The sequence below is a fragment of the Triticum aestivum genome, chromosome 3A, assembly GCF_018294505.1.
Source record: "Triticum aestivum cultivar Chinese Spring chromosome 3A, IWGSC CS RefSeq v2.1, whole genome shotgun sequence".
Taxonomy (NCBI): domain Eukaryota; kingdom Viridiplantae; phylum Streptophyta; class Magnoliopsida; order Poales; family Poaceae; genus Triticum; species Triticum aestivum.
The window spans coordinates 689,007,053-689,024,225 of record NC_057800.1 but is presented as its reverse complement, the minus strand read 5'-3'; the positions used below and the strand labels follow the sequence as shown (position 1 = coordinate 689,024,225).

Genomic DNA, 17,173 nt, shown 5'->3' with positions numbered 1-17,173 from the left:
AGAGGTAAGGTACACGTGTGTGATATATATGTGCCATCGTGTATAGAGTGTAGAATGTACTTGTAGCATCCCCACTTTACAAAAGACAAACGATGGGAAGGCCCGAGATCGTACAGCATCTGATCCCTCCTCGTTGGTTAGCTATGTATACCAAAGAACTCATCGTTGACTCACATCTAAACCATATATATAATCAATGAGCGCATACTACTAGTATTAGCATCCATACTACGTACGCGGACGGATGATTAGAAAATGGGGATGACAACTGAAGAATATTGCCCCATTATCCATGCAAAACGAGGGGAAACTAAATGACTGCTTAATTATATTAGGTGCAGGTACCTATCTTATGTGCCTGCTTTCTTTCTGCTTGCCAAACACAACAATCTGTAAATAGTACGTTTTGATCATCCAATTTTAATCGCGATATTACATTACATTGCGGTTTCAACTGTTGGATGAATCACTAAACGTGATGCTGATCGCATGCTGACTGTATACAGTACAAGACGGAGCATAAACAACTAGTAATCCAGTACAGCACTATTCTATCCTAAGCGCGTGAGCGTGATGCACACACTGCCTTTAACTAATCCGGCCACGGGATAACAAACAAAGTAGTTCAGGCATCCCTCTATAAATAGGTGAAGCCAACCACTGCTCCCACCGTCCAAATCATCGCAGCATCAACAGCCTAGCAGAGCAATCTTCTTCTTCTTCGATCTCTCGCGATGGCCAAGATCCAGCCCCTCCCCGCGGCCCCCTCACCGCCGTCCTCCGGTGATCACCGCCGGGGCCAGCAGGCGTACACGGTGTGGATGAAGTCGCTGGTCTTCAATGGCAACGGCTGCGCGGTGTACGGCCCCGATGGCAGCGTTGCCTTCCGCGTCGACAACTACGGCTGCAGGGGCGGCCGCGAGGTCTTCTTCATGGACCGCGGCGGCAACGCCCTCATCAGGATCAGACGCAAGGGCTTCGGCATGTTCAGGAGGTGGGAGGTCTGCCGGTATGAGCAGGGGGAGGAGGCGACACCGTGGTTCACCGTGCGGCGGGCCAAGAAGGGCGAGGCCGCCGTTGCGATGCACGGCGGCGCGAGAACCTGCTACAGGATGGACGGGTGCCCTGCCCGCAAGACGGAGTACAAAGTCCGCGGCGTCGATGGCGCGGCCGTGGCGGAGGTGGCCCCGAAGCAGACGGCGGCGGGGGTGGTGCTGGGCGAGGACGTGCTGACGCTGACGGTGGCGCCGGAAATGGATCACCTGCTCGCCCTGGGTATGGTCGTGGTGCGTGGCCTCATCAACCGCTCCTTGTGACCCTCTTCTTCTAGTTCAGGTTCAGGTCTCTCTAGTTAGTAGCAACGTAGACCATTTTTTTCTGACGAACAGTTCAGCAAGTTTTTTCCCATGATGCCAGATTGGCATGGTGACTCTTTTTGGCGTATGACTTTTTTTCCCTTTCTCAAAGGGTTTTTCACTACCATAGTTTCAACACGATGAAACAAGGTTATACAGTGATTGTATAAATCTTTGGGAGTACTTAGTTTAGTTTGTGGGAGTACTTAGTTTAGTTGTCTATGTGTTATCCTTAGTTTGTGGGAGTACTTAGTTTAGTTGTACAATGAAACACAAATGTTAGCCTACGAAACTCCAATATAAGACTTTATGGTCTCAGACAGAATAAATTGAGAGGCACCAAAAATGCCGGCCTCTTGGAGAAGAGGCTGACACACACACAAACATTAGCCAGTCACTCACTGGCAGTGGCACACGCAGAAAGCAGCTGTCGCACTGAAAATGTCTCGCACGAAAAGAAAGTTCAATAGGGCACACCATAACTTCAACACAAAGAAGAAGAAAAGAGCGCACATCAACATCAGCCTACCAAAACGACGTCCGTGCCACTGCCAGCCTTATTAAACTCAGCCAATTTATCGAGGAAACCGGAGTACAAAGTGTGTACAACGAGCGAAAAACCAGTACGCAGAGACGGCGACAGAGATAGCTGCACGCTTGAAAAAAGCAGGCGAGCGTCAGACCGTCTATCTCCCTCCCTCTCAAAAGGTTGGAATAATTCACCGGCTCAGATGTACAATACGTGACAAGTGGTGGCCAATATGAACTTGAGCCTATAACCGGAGAAAAAGAGAAAAATGAGCCCAGTTGCCCATGGCGGTGCCTGGCCACATGATATCGCTCACGCCATTTCCACTCAATTGGCGACAGCACACTCGTCTGCCAGTTGACCATCTCAAACTCTGACCTTCTCAAACCATCGATACGGCCCGTCCATTTCATCAAGATTTTTGCTGATATTCTTTTTTAACAAACAAAAATAGACCTGAGTGACTCTGCATCATCTTCATTTTGTAGCTGCTCACATTTTCCACAACAGACCTGAACAGTTGCATCCAGAATTTGTTAGGTTTCCCTCTATCAAAAAGGCTTGCTATACCCACCTCTCCTTCTTTCACATTTCATCTATTTAATAAAATGATTCACCATGGATATCTTATCTTGCACCATGATTTTTTTTTATTGTTACACTATATGAACAGCTGCAGACGTATCAACATCAGCAGCCGGAGGAGCATGATTCATTCATTTCAGGTCTCAGCATGGCTCAAAGTTTACAATATGGTTCTCGCACACATCCTTTCGTGCTTCGTCACTACCAGGAAACACGGGCGGTCAGACAGCTACCGAAAAGCTTAGGATATATTCACATAAAAGACAAAAGTCTCCTCATATCACCATCTCCTGATCCCTCGCGAGCCGACTGAACACAATTGTCAAGCTAGCGGTCTCTGAAATAAACTGCTAATTCACTTGGACTCCAAGTCGCTGATGCCATAAACCACTACCTCCACCTCCAGTTCGCCTTATTCGTCGAGTGCTGGCAACCGGAGAACAAAATTAACTGCACAAAATATAAACAAGAATGCTGCAAAAATTACACCATCATCTAACAAAGTACTCAAAGCTCAAATGTAGCAATAGCTGCTAGGAAGAAAATACTACAATTGGCCTGGGACTGAAAATAAATGGCCCGATCACAACTAACGAGCAAATTATAACTTCTTTTTAAAATTCCCAATGGAGAAAGGATCTCTTAGCCTTACAGTTTCTTTTCATAGTTTGACATGCACAATTTTCCATCATACAAACTTACAAGTATGGTAACATCAGTAGACAACTAAACGGGCACAATTTAACATGTTGGACTCAATGGAAAGGACATTGGAAGCTCATAAGTGGAAGAAACATTAGTCTTGCTGGGTTGAGAAACTATATGGGAGTTCTCATGAATCTCATAATCTTCCGTGCCGGGCTTTTCTTCTAAGCTGGTACAACCTGAAATGTTCACTTCAGGCTCTAAAGCATAGACATTACTACATTGTTTATGAATACCCTCTTTGCTTCTAAGTGGAGTCTGCACTGCTGGATACCCTCTTTGCTTGTATTTAGAATATATTTAGAGGGTCATCAAGAGCGTGAAATGTGCTAATAGCTGATTAAATTTCCAAGCAACTTGTATTTTGTCAAGAAAGGCTAAATTTCACAACCAACTAGTTTCACTTGAAGAATCCGTGGAACAAATTAACTACATTGGAAAGACAATGGTAGCACATTCCACTCTAAAATCATCTAGGTATTGAACAAATTGCAAATCCTTATGCTCGATTGCATGAACTACACTTATTTATGTATGCTAGTTTTAGAGATAATTTTTCTTTCCGTCATCCTATCATAAGCATGTTCAGAAGTACATATGTTGTCAAGTATAATATTTGTACTCCCTCTGTCTGAAAATGTAACCCCGTTGTGCGCAGTTGTAACCAAAAGGCGGTCATTATATACTCTTATATAAAAGATTAGTTTGTAAAAATTGCATGATTAATTGTTTCCTCCAAAAATTACATGATAAATTGGAATGCAGGACACAGGGACTTCACCATGTTAGGTGTCTAGTGTAACAAATTGGATGGTTGTATTGTACCTAGCTCCGCCTATGTTAGCACTATCACTAACTATTAAAACAATTACAAGCCTTAGTGCAATACACCGGTAAATGTCTATGCTTGAAAATGACATGACTGTTGAATGGAGAACTTAAAATACTGTATTGACCAATAAGCTTGCCGCCTCGCACATTAAAATGTGTCTACTTGTGTAAACAGCAACGTTACATGAAAGTCCAATGCTTTACAATCTCGCTGGTCCCAAGGAAAATTTTCTCTGACTGGCACAAGCATCCACGTATACTAACACATGGGCAAAGAGGACGGAAATGAGTGGGAACATGTGGCTCCAGGACTAACTTGGTCTGTATGGAAACTTTTGTGGCGAAAAGGACTTGAGTGAGGAAATTCAGTACTAACTTAGAAAAAGGGAAGCAGGAAAAGGAAGGCACTTGGACATCCACTCCGCTGACTCCCTTTGGCTCTCGAGCACCACATATCTTACTGACTAAAAAAAACTTTTCCAAAAAGTTTATACACAATGACAAACCAAATTTTCAAAATATCCATATATGAGTTCAACTGTCAAATTTCCATATTCAAACTCAAACATGTATGACATGTGCAAAACTAACAACTCCGGCCCCGCTATTCAAAATTTGAATCCGCCATTCTTTATCTATTTTGTAGGGAGGATCAAAATATTATTTGTACTAGGCGTCAAGAGTATGGTTTAGATGAAGGTCCTTGACTAAAATGGGCCGCCCCTAAAATGTGTTCTCCCTTTTATCTTGCTTTAGTTTCCACGATGTGACGTGTACTCACACACGTGTGTGTATCTACTAAGCTCCCGGAGCCTTTCTTTCTAGCAGGTATGTGCAATACCCGTTCTTAAACTGAGGCTTCCTCTCTGTCTGTTGTACTGGCTAGCTAGTTCAGCTGCTCCACACTTAGACAACTCGTATCATACCATGAACGCGCAAAGAAAGAAAGCACTGAGTTATCCATCGTCCACACCTCGAGGCTCGATCAGTTTTACAATATATGGTAGGTATCATGTGTACACACGGATTTTACGCGCTCGGAAGAATAATATGGAGATCGCTACTGATTCCTCAGAAGTCGATCTCCCGTTGCGACGATATAGTTTACGCTGCATTATTAGCAGGGTTGTACTCCTAGCTGCTGGTCTGCACAAACTTCCCTCCCAAGTCCCAACCTTCCAGTTTTATGGTAGGCCTAGCTTTGTTTAACACAGCAGCATTGTCCTTGTGAGTTCGAAGCTAATTAATTTGTGGTAGCTGATCTCTCAGTTTTATATACTCGGAGTCTCAGCATATCCATTTTCTGTCGGAGTTGGAGGCAGGTTTCCTAATAATCCAGCAAGAGCATGAGTAAACTCAATATCACAGCTTCTTATCATTATGCAGTTCTGCAGTGTGCGTATATAAAGTGATGTTTCTGTAAACAAAACAAGGTTGAGGGCCTGACATGAGACAAGGGGGGACACAAAAACTTAAGTTTGTCGCCCCACGGTCCTGAACACTTCATGGAAAACAAGAGACAACGGAACTGGCCTGTCTGGTTGAAAATGACACTGACTGTTTTCCCTCAGAGAAAAAAATGGCATGACTGTTGCATGAAGAACTTAAATACTTCATTGAGGCCTGCTTCCTTGCACATTAAAAATTGTGTACTCGTGTAAACAACAACGTTACATGAAAGTCCAATACTTTGCAATCTGAATGGTCCCATGGAAAATTTCCTTTGACTAGTACTAGCATCCACATATATTAACACATGTGCAAAGAGGACGGAACTGAGTGCCAACATGTGGCTCCAGGCCCAACTTGATCTATATGAAAACACTTTCGTGGTGAATAGGAGCTTGGGGGGTCACAGTTGAGCGGGGAAATTCAGCACTGAAAAGGGAAAAAAGAAAAGGAAGGCACTTCCACCAGGAAAGTTGTGACCCCTGAGGGGCGACAATTGTTATCAAAAGTGGTTGATTTGATTGACCCTGTCTCCAGTAAATGGGATGAGGCCCTGATTAGACAAACTATGTGGCCCATTGACGCACAACGGATTCTTTCAATCCCACTTCGCAACATGATATGGCAGATTTCATTGCCTGGAGTAATACAAAAAATGGGTTGTTTCCGGTATGGTCTGCTTATTATGTGGAGTGAAATTATCAGTATGGAAGTAAACTAACATATTCTATCAGGATGGGACGAACTACCACTACCCCTGTATGGTGTAAGATATGGAAGTTAGCTTGTCCGGCAAAAGTCAAAAAATTTATATGGCGTACTTTACATGGCACCCACCCATGTCGAGTAACACTTGCTAATAGACACATGAAGGTCTCGCCCATATGCCCTACTTTCCCTCAGGGTCTAGAAGATACGAAACACATGTTGTTCCTATGTAGTAAAGCAAGTGAGGTTTGGAAGAGGCTTGGGATGGACGAGAATATTAACAAAGCCTGCAAGGTTTATCGTGCTGGAGAGGCGATATTGGAATATCTTTTACTTCTCCCAGATCAAGATTTGAGTATTATGGGTTTCCAAAATGTACGAGAAATGATAGCTATATTAGCTTGGTATCTATGGTGGGAAAGACAAAAATTGGTGCATAAGAAATTAACTCAGAATGTAACTCAGATATCAATGGGGATCATGGCCCTTACATCAAATTTTGTGAATGCTTCATCTCCAAGAGCGTCCATAAGAAAGGGGGGTTGGTACTGCCCTCCTAGGGGCTTCGTGAAACTAAATGTTGACGCGTCTTTTGATCATGACATGCTGACGGGGACGATGGGAGCAGTCTTGAGAGACGACAAAGGTAGGTTTATTGCGGGAGGAAATGAAAAGATCAAATATTGTACCTATGTTCTGATGGCAGAAGCTTTAGTCCTGAAATTTGGCTTAACTTTGGCACAAAGAGCGGGATGTAACCGCATAATCATCAACTCAGACAATATGGAGGTGATTGAGACCATGTAGGACGGAGCACAATCAGCGGGTGCGGCGGCGGCAATCTTTGATGACTGTTTTCACTATGCATGTGATTTTGTTGTGACTAGATTCGAACATTGTAATAGAGAGACAAACAAAGTAGCTCATGAACTTGCTAGATTAGCTAGATTTTCTGTGACTTTGGAATGGTTTGAGGAGCCTATCAATGAAATTGTAATGATCCTCAGAAACGATGTACTGATTATTCCAAATAAATAAAGTCTAATTTTAACTCAAAAAAAGGAAAGGAAGGCACTTGGACATCCGCTGACACCCTTTGACTCTCGAGCACCACGTATCCTAGTGTCAAGAAAAAATCTTTTCCAAAAAATGTTTATATGAAAACAGACCAATTCTTCAAAGTATCCACATATGAGTTGAACCATTAAATTTTGATATCCAAATTCAAACATGCATGACATATGCAAAACTAACAATATGTGCAATCCTTTCTTTGTGGATAATACTGTATGTGCAATCCCAGATCTTAAACTGAGGCTACACGGAGCCTTGCTCTCTGCCAGCCAGCTAGTTCAGCTGCTCCACACGTAGACAACACGTAGCACGCCACATAAACGCACAAAGAAAGAAAGAAATGACTTCTCCATCGTCCACACCTGGAGGCTCGGTCAGTTTTGCAAAATACAGTAGGTAGCATCTATGTGTACGCACGGTTTTTGCATGCTAAGAATAACGATATGGGGATCGCTACTAACTCTTCAGGAGTCGATCTCCTGTCGCACGATATATATAGTTATTACGCATCATTATTGGCAGAGTCGTTGTTGCTGATCTCCATAAGTCCTAAGGGTCAGACGATTTTAAGGGATCTGTTCGGGCCTGTTTTTTGATTGAAACTGTAAAAAATAGTTATTCTACGGGCAAATTTTAGCATGGTCCCTCTTACCTCCTCTTTTTACATGTGAGGTAAGAAGGTAAGAGTTAATCAGGCCATGTTAAAACTGCTCTATTCTACGAGTTTGATCATCTATGCGGAGTCTGCTAGAGATGCTCTAAGCCTCCTTCCCAACCTCCCAGTTTTATGGTAGGCCTTGCTTTGTTTAAAACTGCAGCCAGCATTGCCCTTGTGGTAGCTCATCTCTCAGTTTTATATATACTCGGAATTGTTCATTTTCTGTCATTGATCCAAGCAGCCGTTTGTGCAAGCAGCTTTTTTTTAGTCACTCGCAAAAAAAAATGTACGGATATAACCAAAACCACAGCTTCTTATTCTTATGCAGTTGTGCCATGTGTGGATTTAAAGTGGTGCTGTAAACAAAGTTGAGGGTCGATCGCTGGCCTGACATGAGACAAGGAAAACGAGAGAAAAGTGAACTGGCCCGACTGCATAATAATTGATTAATTAGGTGGAAGTACCTATCCTTCCATGAGCAAACGTACATGGCTACATGCATGCTTTCTTTCTACTCCCTCCGTTCCTAAATACTTGTCTTTCTAGGCATTTCAACAAGTGACTACATACGAAGCAAAATGAGTGAATCTACACTCTAAAATATGTTTACATACATCCGTATGTAGTAGTCATGTGAAATGTCTAGAAAAACAAATATTTAGGAACGGAGGGAGTACTCGGCAAACAGAACAATCTATTTTCTGACATATATGGGTCCAAATAGTACCTTTCGGTCATCCATTTTTAAACTTGATCTCACACACACACACATGTTCAGCATTGCATTACATTGTGGTTTAATTATATCCATGTTTCAACTATTGGATGAATCACTAATGGTGTTGCTAATCGCATGCTCACTCGTACTACAGTACTAGTAGATGAGTAGTCTACTTCAGAGCACATCCTGAATAAATAGGCCAAACAGCAGCAGCAGAGCAGAGCCGAGCCGAGCAGAGCAATCTTCTTCTTCTTCGTTCTCTCTTCAATGGCCAAGATCCAGCCCCTCCCTGCGGCCGTCCTCCGATGATCACTGGCAGGGCCAGCGGGGCAAGCAGGCGTACACGGTGTGGATGAAGTCGTTGGTCTTCAACGGCAACGGCTGCGCGGTGTACGGCCCCGATGGCAGCGTTGCCTTCCGCGTCGACAACTACGGCTGCAGGGGCGGCCGCGAGGTCTTCTTCATGGACCGCGGCGGCAACGCCCTCATCAGGATCAGACGCAAGGGCTTCGGCATGTTCAGGAGGTGGGAGGTCTGCCGGTATGAGCAGGGGGAGGAGGCGACACCGTGGTTCACCGTGCGGCGGGCCAAGAAGGGCGAGGCCGCCGTTGCGATGCACGGCGGCGCGAGGACCTGCTACAGGATGGACGGGTGCCCTGCCCGCAAGACGGAGTACAAAGTCCGCGGCGTCGATGGCGCGGCCGTGGCGGAGGTGGCCCCGAAGCAGACGGCGGCGGGGGTGGTGCTGGGCGAGGACGTGCTGACGCTGACGGTGGCGCCGGAAATGGATCACCTGCTCGCCCTGGGTATGGTCGTGGTGCGTGGCCTCATCAACCGCTCCTTGTGACCCTCTTCTTCTAGTTCAGGTTCAGGTCTCTGAGAGTAGGAACGCTGTAGGTGGTTCATGTGACCATTTTTTCTGACGAACAATTCAGAAGTTTTTGCCCAGAATGAGGACATGATTGCTCTTTTTGGTGTATGCTCGACTACTTTTTTCCCTTTCTCAAAGGTTATTTCACGACCATAGTTTCAACACATCTTTGGATGTGTTCGATTTCCAGGTTATCCGTGTGTTATCCTCAGTTTGTGGGAGTTCTTAGTTTAGTTGTACAATGAAACACAAATGTTAGCATATGAAACTCCAATGTAAGACTTTATGATCCCACACGGAATAAATGGAGAGGCATAAAAAATGTTTCTAGAATACAGAATAAATTAGTCGTCGGCCTCTTGGAGAAGAGGCTAACACACACAAAAACGTTAGCCAGTCACTGTTCACTGGCAGACGCAACAAGCAGCTATCGCACTGAAAATGCCTTTCACAAAAAGAAAGTTCAATAGGGCACACCACAACTTCAACGCAAAAAGCAGATTAAGGCATAGCCTAGTGGTGGGAAGGGGTTGATGCCTTCCCACCCACCCAGGTTCAAGGCATGGTACTTGCAATTTGGGGTTGTTGCACCAATATACCGTAGGGGGTTCCCTTACAGTCTTTTTATTAAAAAAAAAACTTCAACGCAAAAGAGAAAAAAAGAGCGCACATCAACATCAGCCTACCAAAACCATGTTCGTGCCACTGCCAGCCTTACTAAACTCAGTCATTTTTTCAAGGAAACCGGAGTACAAAGTGTGTACAATGAGCGGAAGACCACTACGCAGAGACGGCGACGAAGATAGCTGTCGGCTTGAAAAAGAGCAGGCGAGCAGCAGCCCGTCTCTCTCCCTCCCTCCCAAAAGGTTGCAATAATTTACACACCTGATAATCGGAGAAAAGGATAAAATTGAGCCCACCTGTCCATGGCAATGCCTCGCCACATGATCTCACTCACGCCATGTCCACGCAATTCGTGATAGCACACTCGTCTGTCAGTTGACCAGAAATGCAGCTCCACGTCTAGTTCACCATCAATCAGGCCCGTCTGTTTGTTCGATTCTGCATCATCTTCATTGTGTAGCAGCTCACATTTTCCACAACATACCTGACAGTTGCATCTAGAATTTGTTAGGTTTCTCTCTACCAAAAATGCTTGCTATGCTCACCGCACGTTCTTTCACATTTCACCTATTGAATCTCAAACAGGAAAATGATTCACCATGGGTATCTTAGGTTACGCCATGAAAAATAATTATTCTTACACGTGTGAGCAGCTACAGACGTATCAACATCAGCAGCAGCAGTAAGGGTTCATTCACTTCAGGTCTTAGCTGAAGGAAATATGCCCTAGAGACAATAATAAAGTTGTTATTTATATTTCCTTGTATCATGATAAATGTTTATTATTCATCCTAGAATTTTATTAAACCGGAAACTTGATACATGTGTGAATACATAGACAAAACATAGTGTCCCTAGTATGTCTCTACTAGACTAGCTCGTTAATCAAAGATTGTTAAGTTTCCTAACCATAGACATGTGTTGTCATTTGATGAACGGGATCACATCATTAGGAGAATGATGTGATGGACAAGACCCATCTGATAGCTTAGCATAATGATCGTTAAGTTTTATTGTTATTGCTTTCTTCATGATTTATACATATTCCTTTGACTATGAGATTATGCAACTCCCGAATACTGGATGAATACTTCGTGTGCTATCAAACGTCACAAAGTAACTGGGTGGTTATAAAGATGTTCTACAGGTATCTCCGAAGGTGTTTGTTGGGTTGGCATAGATCGAGATTAGGATTTGTCACTCCAAGTATCGGAGAGGTATCTCTCGGCCCTCTCGGTAATACACATCATGCTAAGCCTTGCAAGCAATGTAACTAATGAGTTAGTTGCGGGATGATGTATTATGGAACGAGTAAAGATACTTGCCGCTAAAGAGATTGAACTAGGTATGAAGATAATGACGATCAAATCTCGGGCAAGTAACATACCGATGACAAAGGGAATGGCGTATGTTGTCATTGCGCTTTGACCGATAAAGATCTTTGTAGAATATGTAGGAACCAATATGAGCATCCAAGTTCTGCTATTGGTTATTGACCGGATATATGTCTCGGTCATGTCTACATAGTTCTCGAACCCGTAGGGTCAGCACGTTAATGTTCGATGACGATTTGTATTATGAGTTATGTGTTTTGGTGACCGAAGATTGTTCGGAGTCCTGGATGAGATCACGGACATGACGAGGAGTCTCGAAATGGTCTAGAGGTAAAGATTGATATATTTAATGATAGTATTCGGACACTGGAAGTGTTTCAGAATGTATCGGGTACGTATCGGAGTACCAGGGGGGTTACCGGAACCCCCCGGGGAAGATATGGGCCCTATGGACCATATGAGGGAGGCAAGGCAGCCCACAATGGTGCCCCCCCCCCAAGGGAGGAGTCCGAATTGGACTAGGGGAGGGGGCGCATCCCCCCTTTCCTTCTCCTTCTCCCTTTCCTTCCCCCTTTCCCTCTCTAATAAAAGGAAGGGGGGCGAATTGGACTAGGAGTCCAAGTGGGACTCCTCCCAGTTAGCACACCCCTAGGCTGGCCTCCTCCCCTCTCCCTCCTTTATATACGGGGGCGGTGGCACCTCTAAGACACATGAATTGTTCTTAGCTGTGTGCGGTGCCCCCTTCTACCGTTTACTCCTCCGGTCATATTGTCGTAGTGCTTAGGCGAAGCCCTGCGCGCGGATCACTTCACCATCACCGTTACCACACCGTCGTGCTGACGTAACTCTCCCTCAACACTTTGCTGGATCAAGAGTTCGAGGGACGTCATCGAGCTGAACGTGTGCAGAACTCGGAGGTGTCGTACGTTCGGTACTTGATCGGTTGAATCGAGAAGATGTTCGACTACATCAACCACGTTAAACTAACTTTTCCGCTTTCGGTCTACGAGGGTATGTGGGCACACTCTCCCCCTCTCGTTGCTATGCATCTCCTAGATAGATCTTGCGTGATCGTAGGAATTTTTTTGAAATTGCATGCTACGTTCCCCAAGATCAACATAGCTCAAAGATAAAATATGGTTCTACTACACATCTATTCGTCCTCCGCGCTCCCAGGTAACACAGACGGTCAGACAGACACAAAAAGCTTAGGATAAACCACTTAATTATGTATATAAGAAAGCCATTATATATTCACATAAAAGACACAACTCTCCTCAAATCACCATATCCTGATCCCTTGCAAATGGCTTAAACACATTTGTGAAGCTAGCGGTCTCTGAAGTAAATTGCTGGTGCACTTGGACTCTTGGTCGTTGATGCCATAAGCCACTACCTCCACCTCCAGTTCGCCTAATTCGTCGAGTGCTGGCAACCGGAGAACAAAACTAAATTCAAAAAATACAAACAAGAAGTAAAGTACTCAAAGGTCAAATGTAGCAATAGCTGGTAGGAAGAAAATACTACAATTGGCCTGGGACTGAAAATAAATGGCCCGATCACATGTAACAAGCAAATTATAACTTCTTTTTAAAATTCCCAATGGAGATAGGATCTCTTAGCCTTACAGTTTTAGTTCATAGTTTGACATGCATAATTTTCCATCATACAAACTTACAAGTATGGTAACATCAATAGACAACTAAACGAACACAATTTAACATGTTGGACTCAATGGACAGGACATTGGAAGATCTGACATGCATAATTTTCCATCATACAAACTTACAAGTATGCTAACATCAATAGACAACTAAACAGACACAATTTAACATGTTGGACTCAATGGAAAGGACATTGGAAGATCCATCGGCCTGTTGGGTTGAGAAACTATATGGGAGTTCTCATGAATCTCATCATCTTCCATGCCGCCCTTTTTTGCTAAGCAAGCATAGACATTACTACATTGTTTATGATGGAACCCCCTCCCCCCCCCACCCCCCATCATAATGTGGAGTCTCCGTCGCTGGATACCCTCTTTGCTTGTATTTAGAATATATTTATAGGTTCATCAAGAGCATGCAATGTGCCAATAGATGATTAAATTTCCAACAAACTTATATTTTGTCAAGGTAGACTAAATATCACAACCAACTAGTTTCCCTTGAAGAATCTGTTGAACAAATTAACTACATTAGAAAGACAATGGTAGCACATTCCACTCTTAAATCATCTAGGTATTTAGCAAACTGCAAATCCCTATGCTCGATTGCATTAACCTGCACTTATTTATGTATGCTACTTTTAGAGACAACTTTTCTTTCCTTCATCCTATCATGAGCATGTTCACAAGTTATTACAGATGTTGTCAAATATAACACTGTACACCCTCTGTCTGAAAATGTAACCCCGTTGTGCGCAGTTGTAACCAAAAGGCGGTCATTATATACTCTTATATAAAAGATTAGTTTGTAAAAATTGCATGATTAATTGTTTCCTCCAAAAATTACATGATAAATTGGAATGCAGGACACAGGGACTTCACCATGTTAGTTGTCTAGTGTACCAAATTAGATGGTTGTACTATACCTAGCTCCGCCTATGTTAGCACTATCACTAACTTTTAAAACAATTACGAGCCTTAGTGCAATACACCAGTAAATGTCTATGCTTGAAAATGACATGATTGTTGCATGGAGAACTTAAAATACTTTATTGACCAATAAGCTTGTTGCCTCGCACATTAAAATGTATGTACTCGTGTAAACAGCAACATTACATGAAAGTCCAATGCTTTATAATCTCGCTGGTCCCATGGAAAATTTTCCCTGATTGGCACTAGCATCCACATATATTAACATATGCGCAGAGAGGACGGAAATGAGTAGCAACATGTGGCTCCAGGCCCAACTTGGTCTGTATGGAAACTTTTGTGGTGAAAAGGACTTGAGCGAGGAAATTCAGTACTGACTTAGAAAAAGGGAAGAAAGAAAAGGAAGGCAGTTGGACATCCGCTGACTTCCCTTGGCTCTCAAGCACCACATATCTTACTGACAATAAAAAATTCTTTTCCAAAAAGTGTATATACCAGTTCTTCAACATATCCATATATGAGTTCAACTACTCCCTCCGTTCACTTTTATAAGTCGCTTCAGACAATTGAAAATGAGCTAATTTGCACCTTGTCTGAAATGTCTTTAAGGTCTTATAAAAGTGAACAGAGGGAGTATTAAATTTCCATATCCAAATTCAAACATGTATGACATGTGCAAAACTAACAACTCCGGCCCGCTATTCAAAATTTGAAACCGCCATTATTTATCTATTTTGCAGGGAGAATCAAAATATTATTTGTACTAAGGGTCAAGAGTACAGTTTAGATGAAGGTCCTTGACTAAAATGTGTTCTCCCTTTTATCTGGCTTTAATTTCCAAGATGCGACATGTACATCACACACCTCTGTATCTACTAAGAGCATCTCCAGCCGTTGGCCCCCCAGAGCGCGCCTAAAATCGCCGCCTGGGGGTGAGCCGGCGTAAAAATTGGGTCTGGGGGCGAGTTGGTCCCCAGCCGCCGGCCCCAAGGACGCCCCCAGGCACGTTTGAAAATAAAATTTGTATAGCAAAACACAATAAATTTCGGCGAAGCTCGGCGAAACACGATAAATTTCGGCAAACTTGGGCATATATTAGACATGTTCGCCGGTTTTCATTACATAGCAAAATAGATAATAACTAAACTAAAAGAGAAACTGACTGAACGCCGAGTAGTCGCCGTCGTCGCCGCCATCGTCGCCGCCGTCGTCGGACTTCTCCTGCTTGACGCGGCCATCCCTGGTGGACCCCTGACCGGCGTCGCCAACGCGGGCTGGTGGCAGTGGTGCGTCGTCGTCGTCGTTGTCGCAGATGACGACGACCCCGCCTTCGTCGCGGCCGCGTCGGCGCTCCGCGAAGCGGCGCAGGGCGGCGCACTGGTGCTCCTTCGCCTTCTCCAGGCGCTCCTTCTCCGTCGCTATGGAGTCCCTGCGCGCCCATTCCAGGGCCGCGTCGTCGTCGTCGAGCTCTGTCTTCACCGGCGCGGCCGGCTCCTTCTTCGCCGGCGCGAGCCCCGGCTCCGTCTTCACCGGCGCGAGCCCGGCTCTGTCTTTGGCTTGACGAAGCGCGGAGGAGGAGCCGACGAGGAGGCGCGCCGGCCGCCCTCGTTGATGACGATGCCGGCGCTGCGAGTGCGCCGGCCGAGCGGCATCTCTGCCGCGGGCTCGGCCATGACGCCGAGCAGGGCCGAAGCACCAGAGGACTGAGAGAAAGAGCGCGAGGAGGAAGAAGAGGAGGAGGACCCGAACCTCCTTGGCGCCCATGGCCCGACGCGTCGGTGGTGCGGCGGGGCGGCCGTCCTCGCCGGGTACGCCAACGGCAGGTTGTTGCCGCCCTCGAGGTGCATCAGCACGCCCTCGAGTGTGCGGCCGGGGACGCCCCACCACAGGTGGCGCCCCTCGCTGTTCTTCTGGTCGCCGACCACCGACGCGTTGTTGGTGGATGCCAACCGCTGCCGCTGGCGGCGCTCGAAGTACGCCGTCCAAGCCGTGTGGTTGTCGGCGGCGTCATGGGGCTCGGGAGAGGTAGAGAGGGAGAGGGAGGGGCTGGGCGGCGGCGCTCGGGAGAGGTAGAGGGAGGGGCTGGGCGGCGGCGAGGGGCGGGGCTGGTATGGGCACAGGCGAGTGAGGCCACCGGCTATATAGCCGCGCTGCGCCCGTGTGAACGCGTGCGAGGGAGGGGAGGCGTCGGCTCGCCGTCACGTGATGCGCCGCCCGTGAGGAATCAATGGTAAGGCTGACCGGTGGCAGCCTTGCCATTGATTCCCCGCGGAAACCGAGGCCGTTGGGGGAAGACGAGGCGCCGTGTCGCTGACGCGGCTGCCCCGCGGCTTTTTCGCGCCAAAACAGCTCGCCCCGGCGCCCCCGGGCGCCCCCAGCACGCCGGGTTCGGACTGAGTCCGCCGGCGCTGTTTTCGGCCCAGGCCGGCGAAAATCGGGCTCCTGGAGACGCGACTGGACCGTTTTTCGGCGCCGGCGCGAGAAAATAGCCTGGGGAGGCCTTCCTGGGACGCAACTGGAGATGCTCTAAGCTCCCGGAGCTTTCTTTCTGGAAAATATGTCCAATACCCGTTATTAGCAGTCCCAGAGTTGTAGTTGCTGGTCTGCACAAACTTCCCTCTCAACCCCTCTCAGTTTTATGGTAGGCCTTGCTTTGTTTAACACAGCAGCATTGTCCTTGTGAGTTCGAAACTAATTGAATAGTGATACTACATCCGTATATAGACAAATCTAAAACAAGTGGTATGAATCGAAGGGAGTAGCTGATCTCTCAGTTGTATGCTCGGAGTCGGAGGCTTGCATATCCATTTGCGGTCAGAGCTCGAGCCCGATTTCACTAATCCAGCAAGAGCATGAGTAAAATCAAAATCACAGCTTCTTATTCTTATGCAGTTATGCTTTCCGTGAAAAAAATTAACAAAATCTTATGCAGTTCTGCAGTGTGCATACATAGAGTGATGTTGTTGTAAACAAAACAAAGTTGAGGGCCTGACATGAGACAAGGGAGGGACACAGCGACTCAAGACTGTCGCCCCACGGTCATGAACACTTGATGGAAAACGAGAGAAAACCGAACTGGCCCGACCGCTTAATTAATTGATTAGGTGCAAGTACTTATCCTTCCTTGATCAAATGT

The 17,173-nt window shown here is 45.6% G+C and overlaps 1 protein-coding gene and 1 pseudogene across 1 annotated transcript; both read left to right on the top strand.

Moving 5' to 3' along the window:
• The first annotated feature begins 658 nt into the window (after positions 1-658).
• Positions 659-2,278, top strand: LOC123063250 (protein LURP-one-related 11-like). The gene has a single exon (XM_044486992.1). It carries the CDS (start codon positions 735-737, stop codon positions 1,314-1,316), a length of 582 nt encoding a protein of 193 aa, XP_044342927.1. The 5' UTR covers positions 659-734; the 3' UTR covers positions 1,317-2,278.
• Positions 2,279-8,882: 6,604 nt separating this feature from the next.
• LOC123063249 (protein LURP-one-related 11-like) lies at positions 8,883-9,669 on the top strand (annotated as a pseudogene).
• Positions 9,670-17,173: the final 7,504 nt, after the last annotated feature.

Coding starts and splice junctions, on each gene's coding strand:
- LOC123063250 (XM_044486992.1), top strand. CDS start 735: ATGGCCAAGATCCAGCCCCTCCCCGCGGCCCCCTCACCGCCGTCCTCC.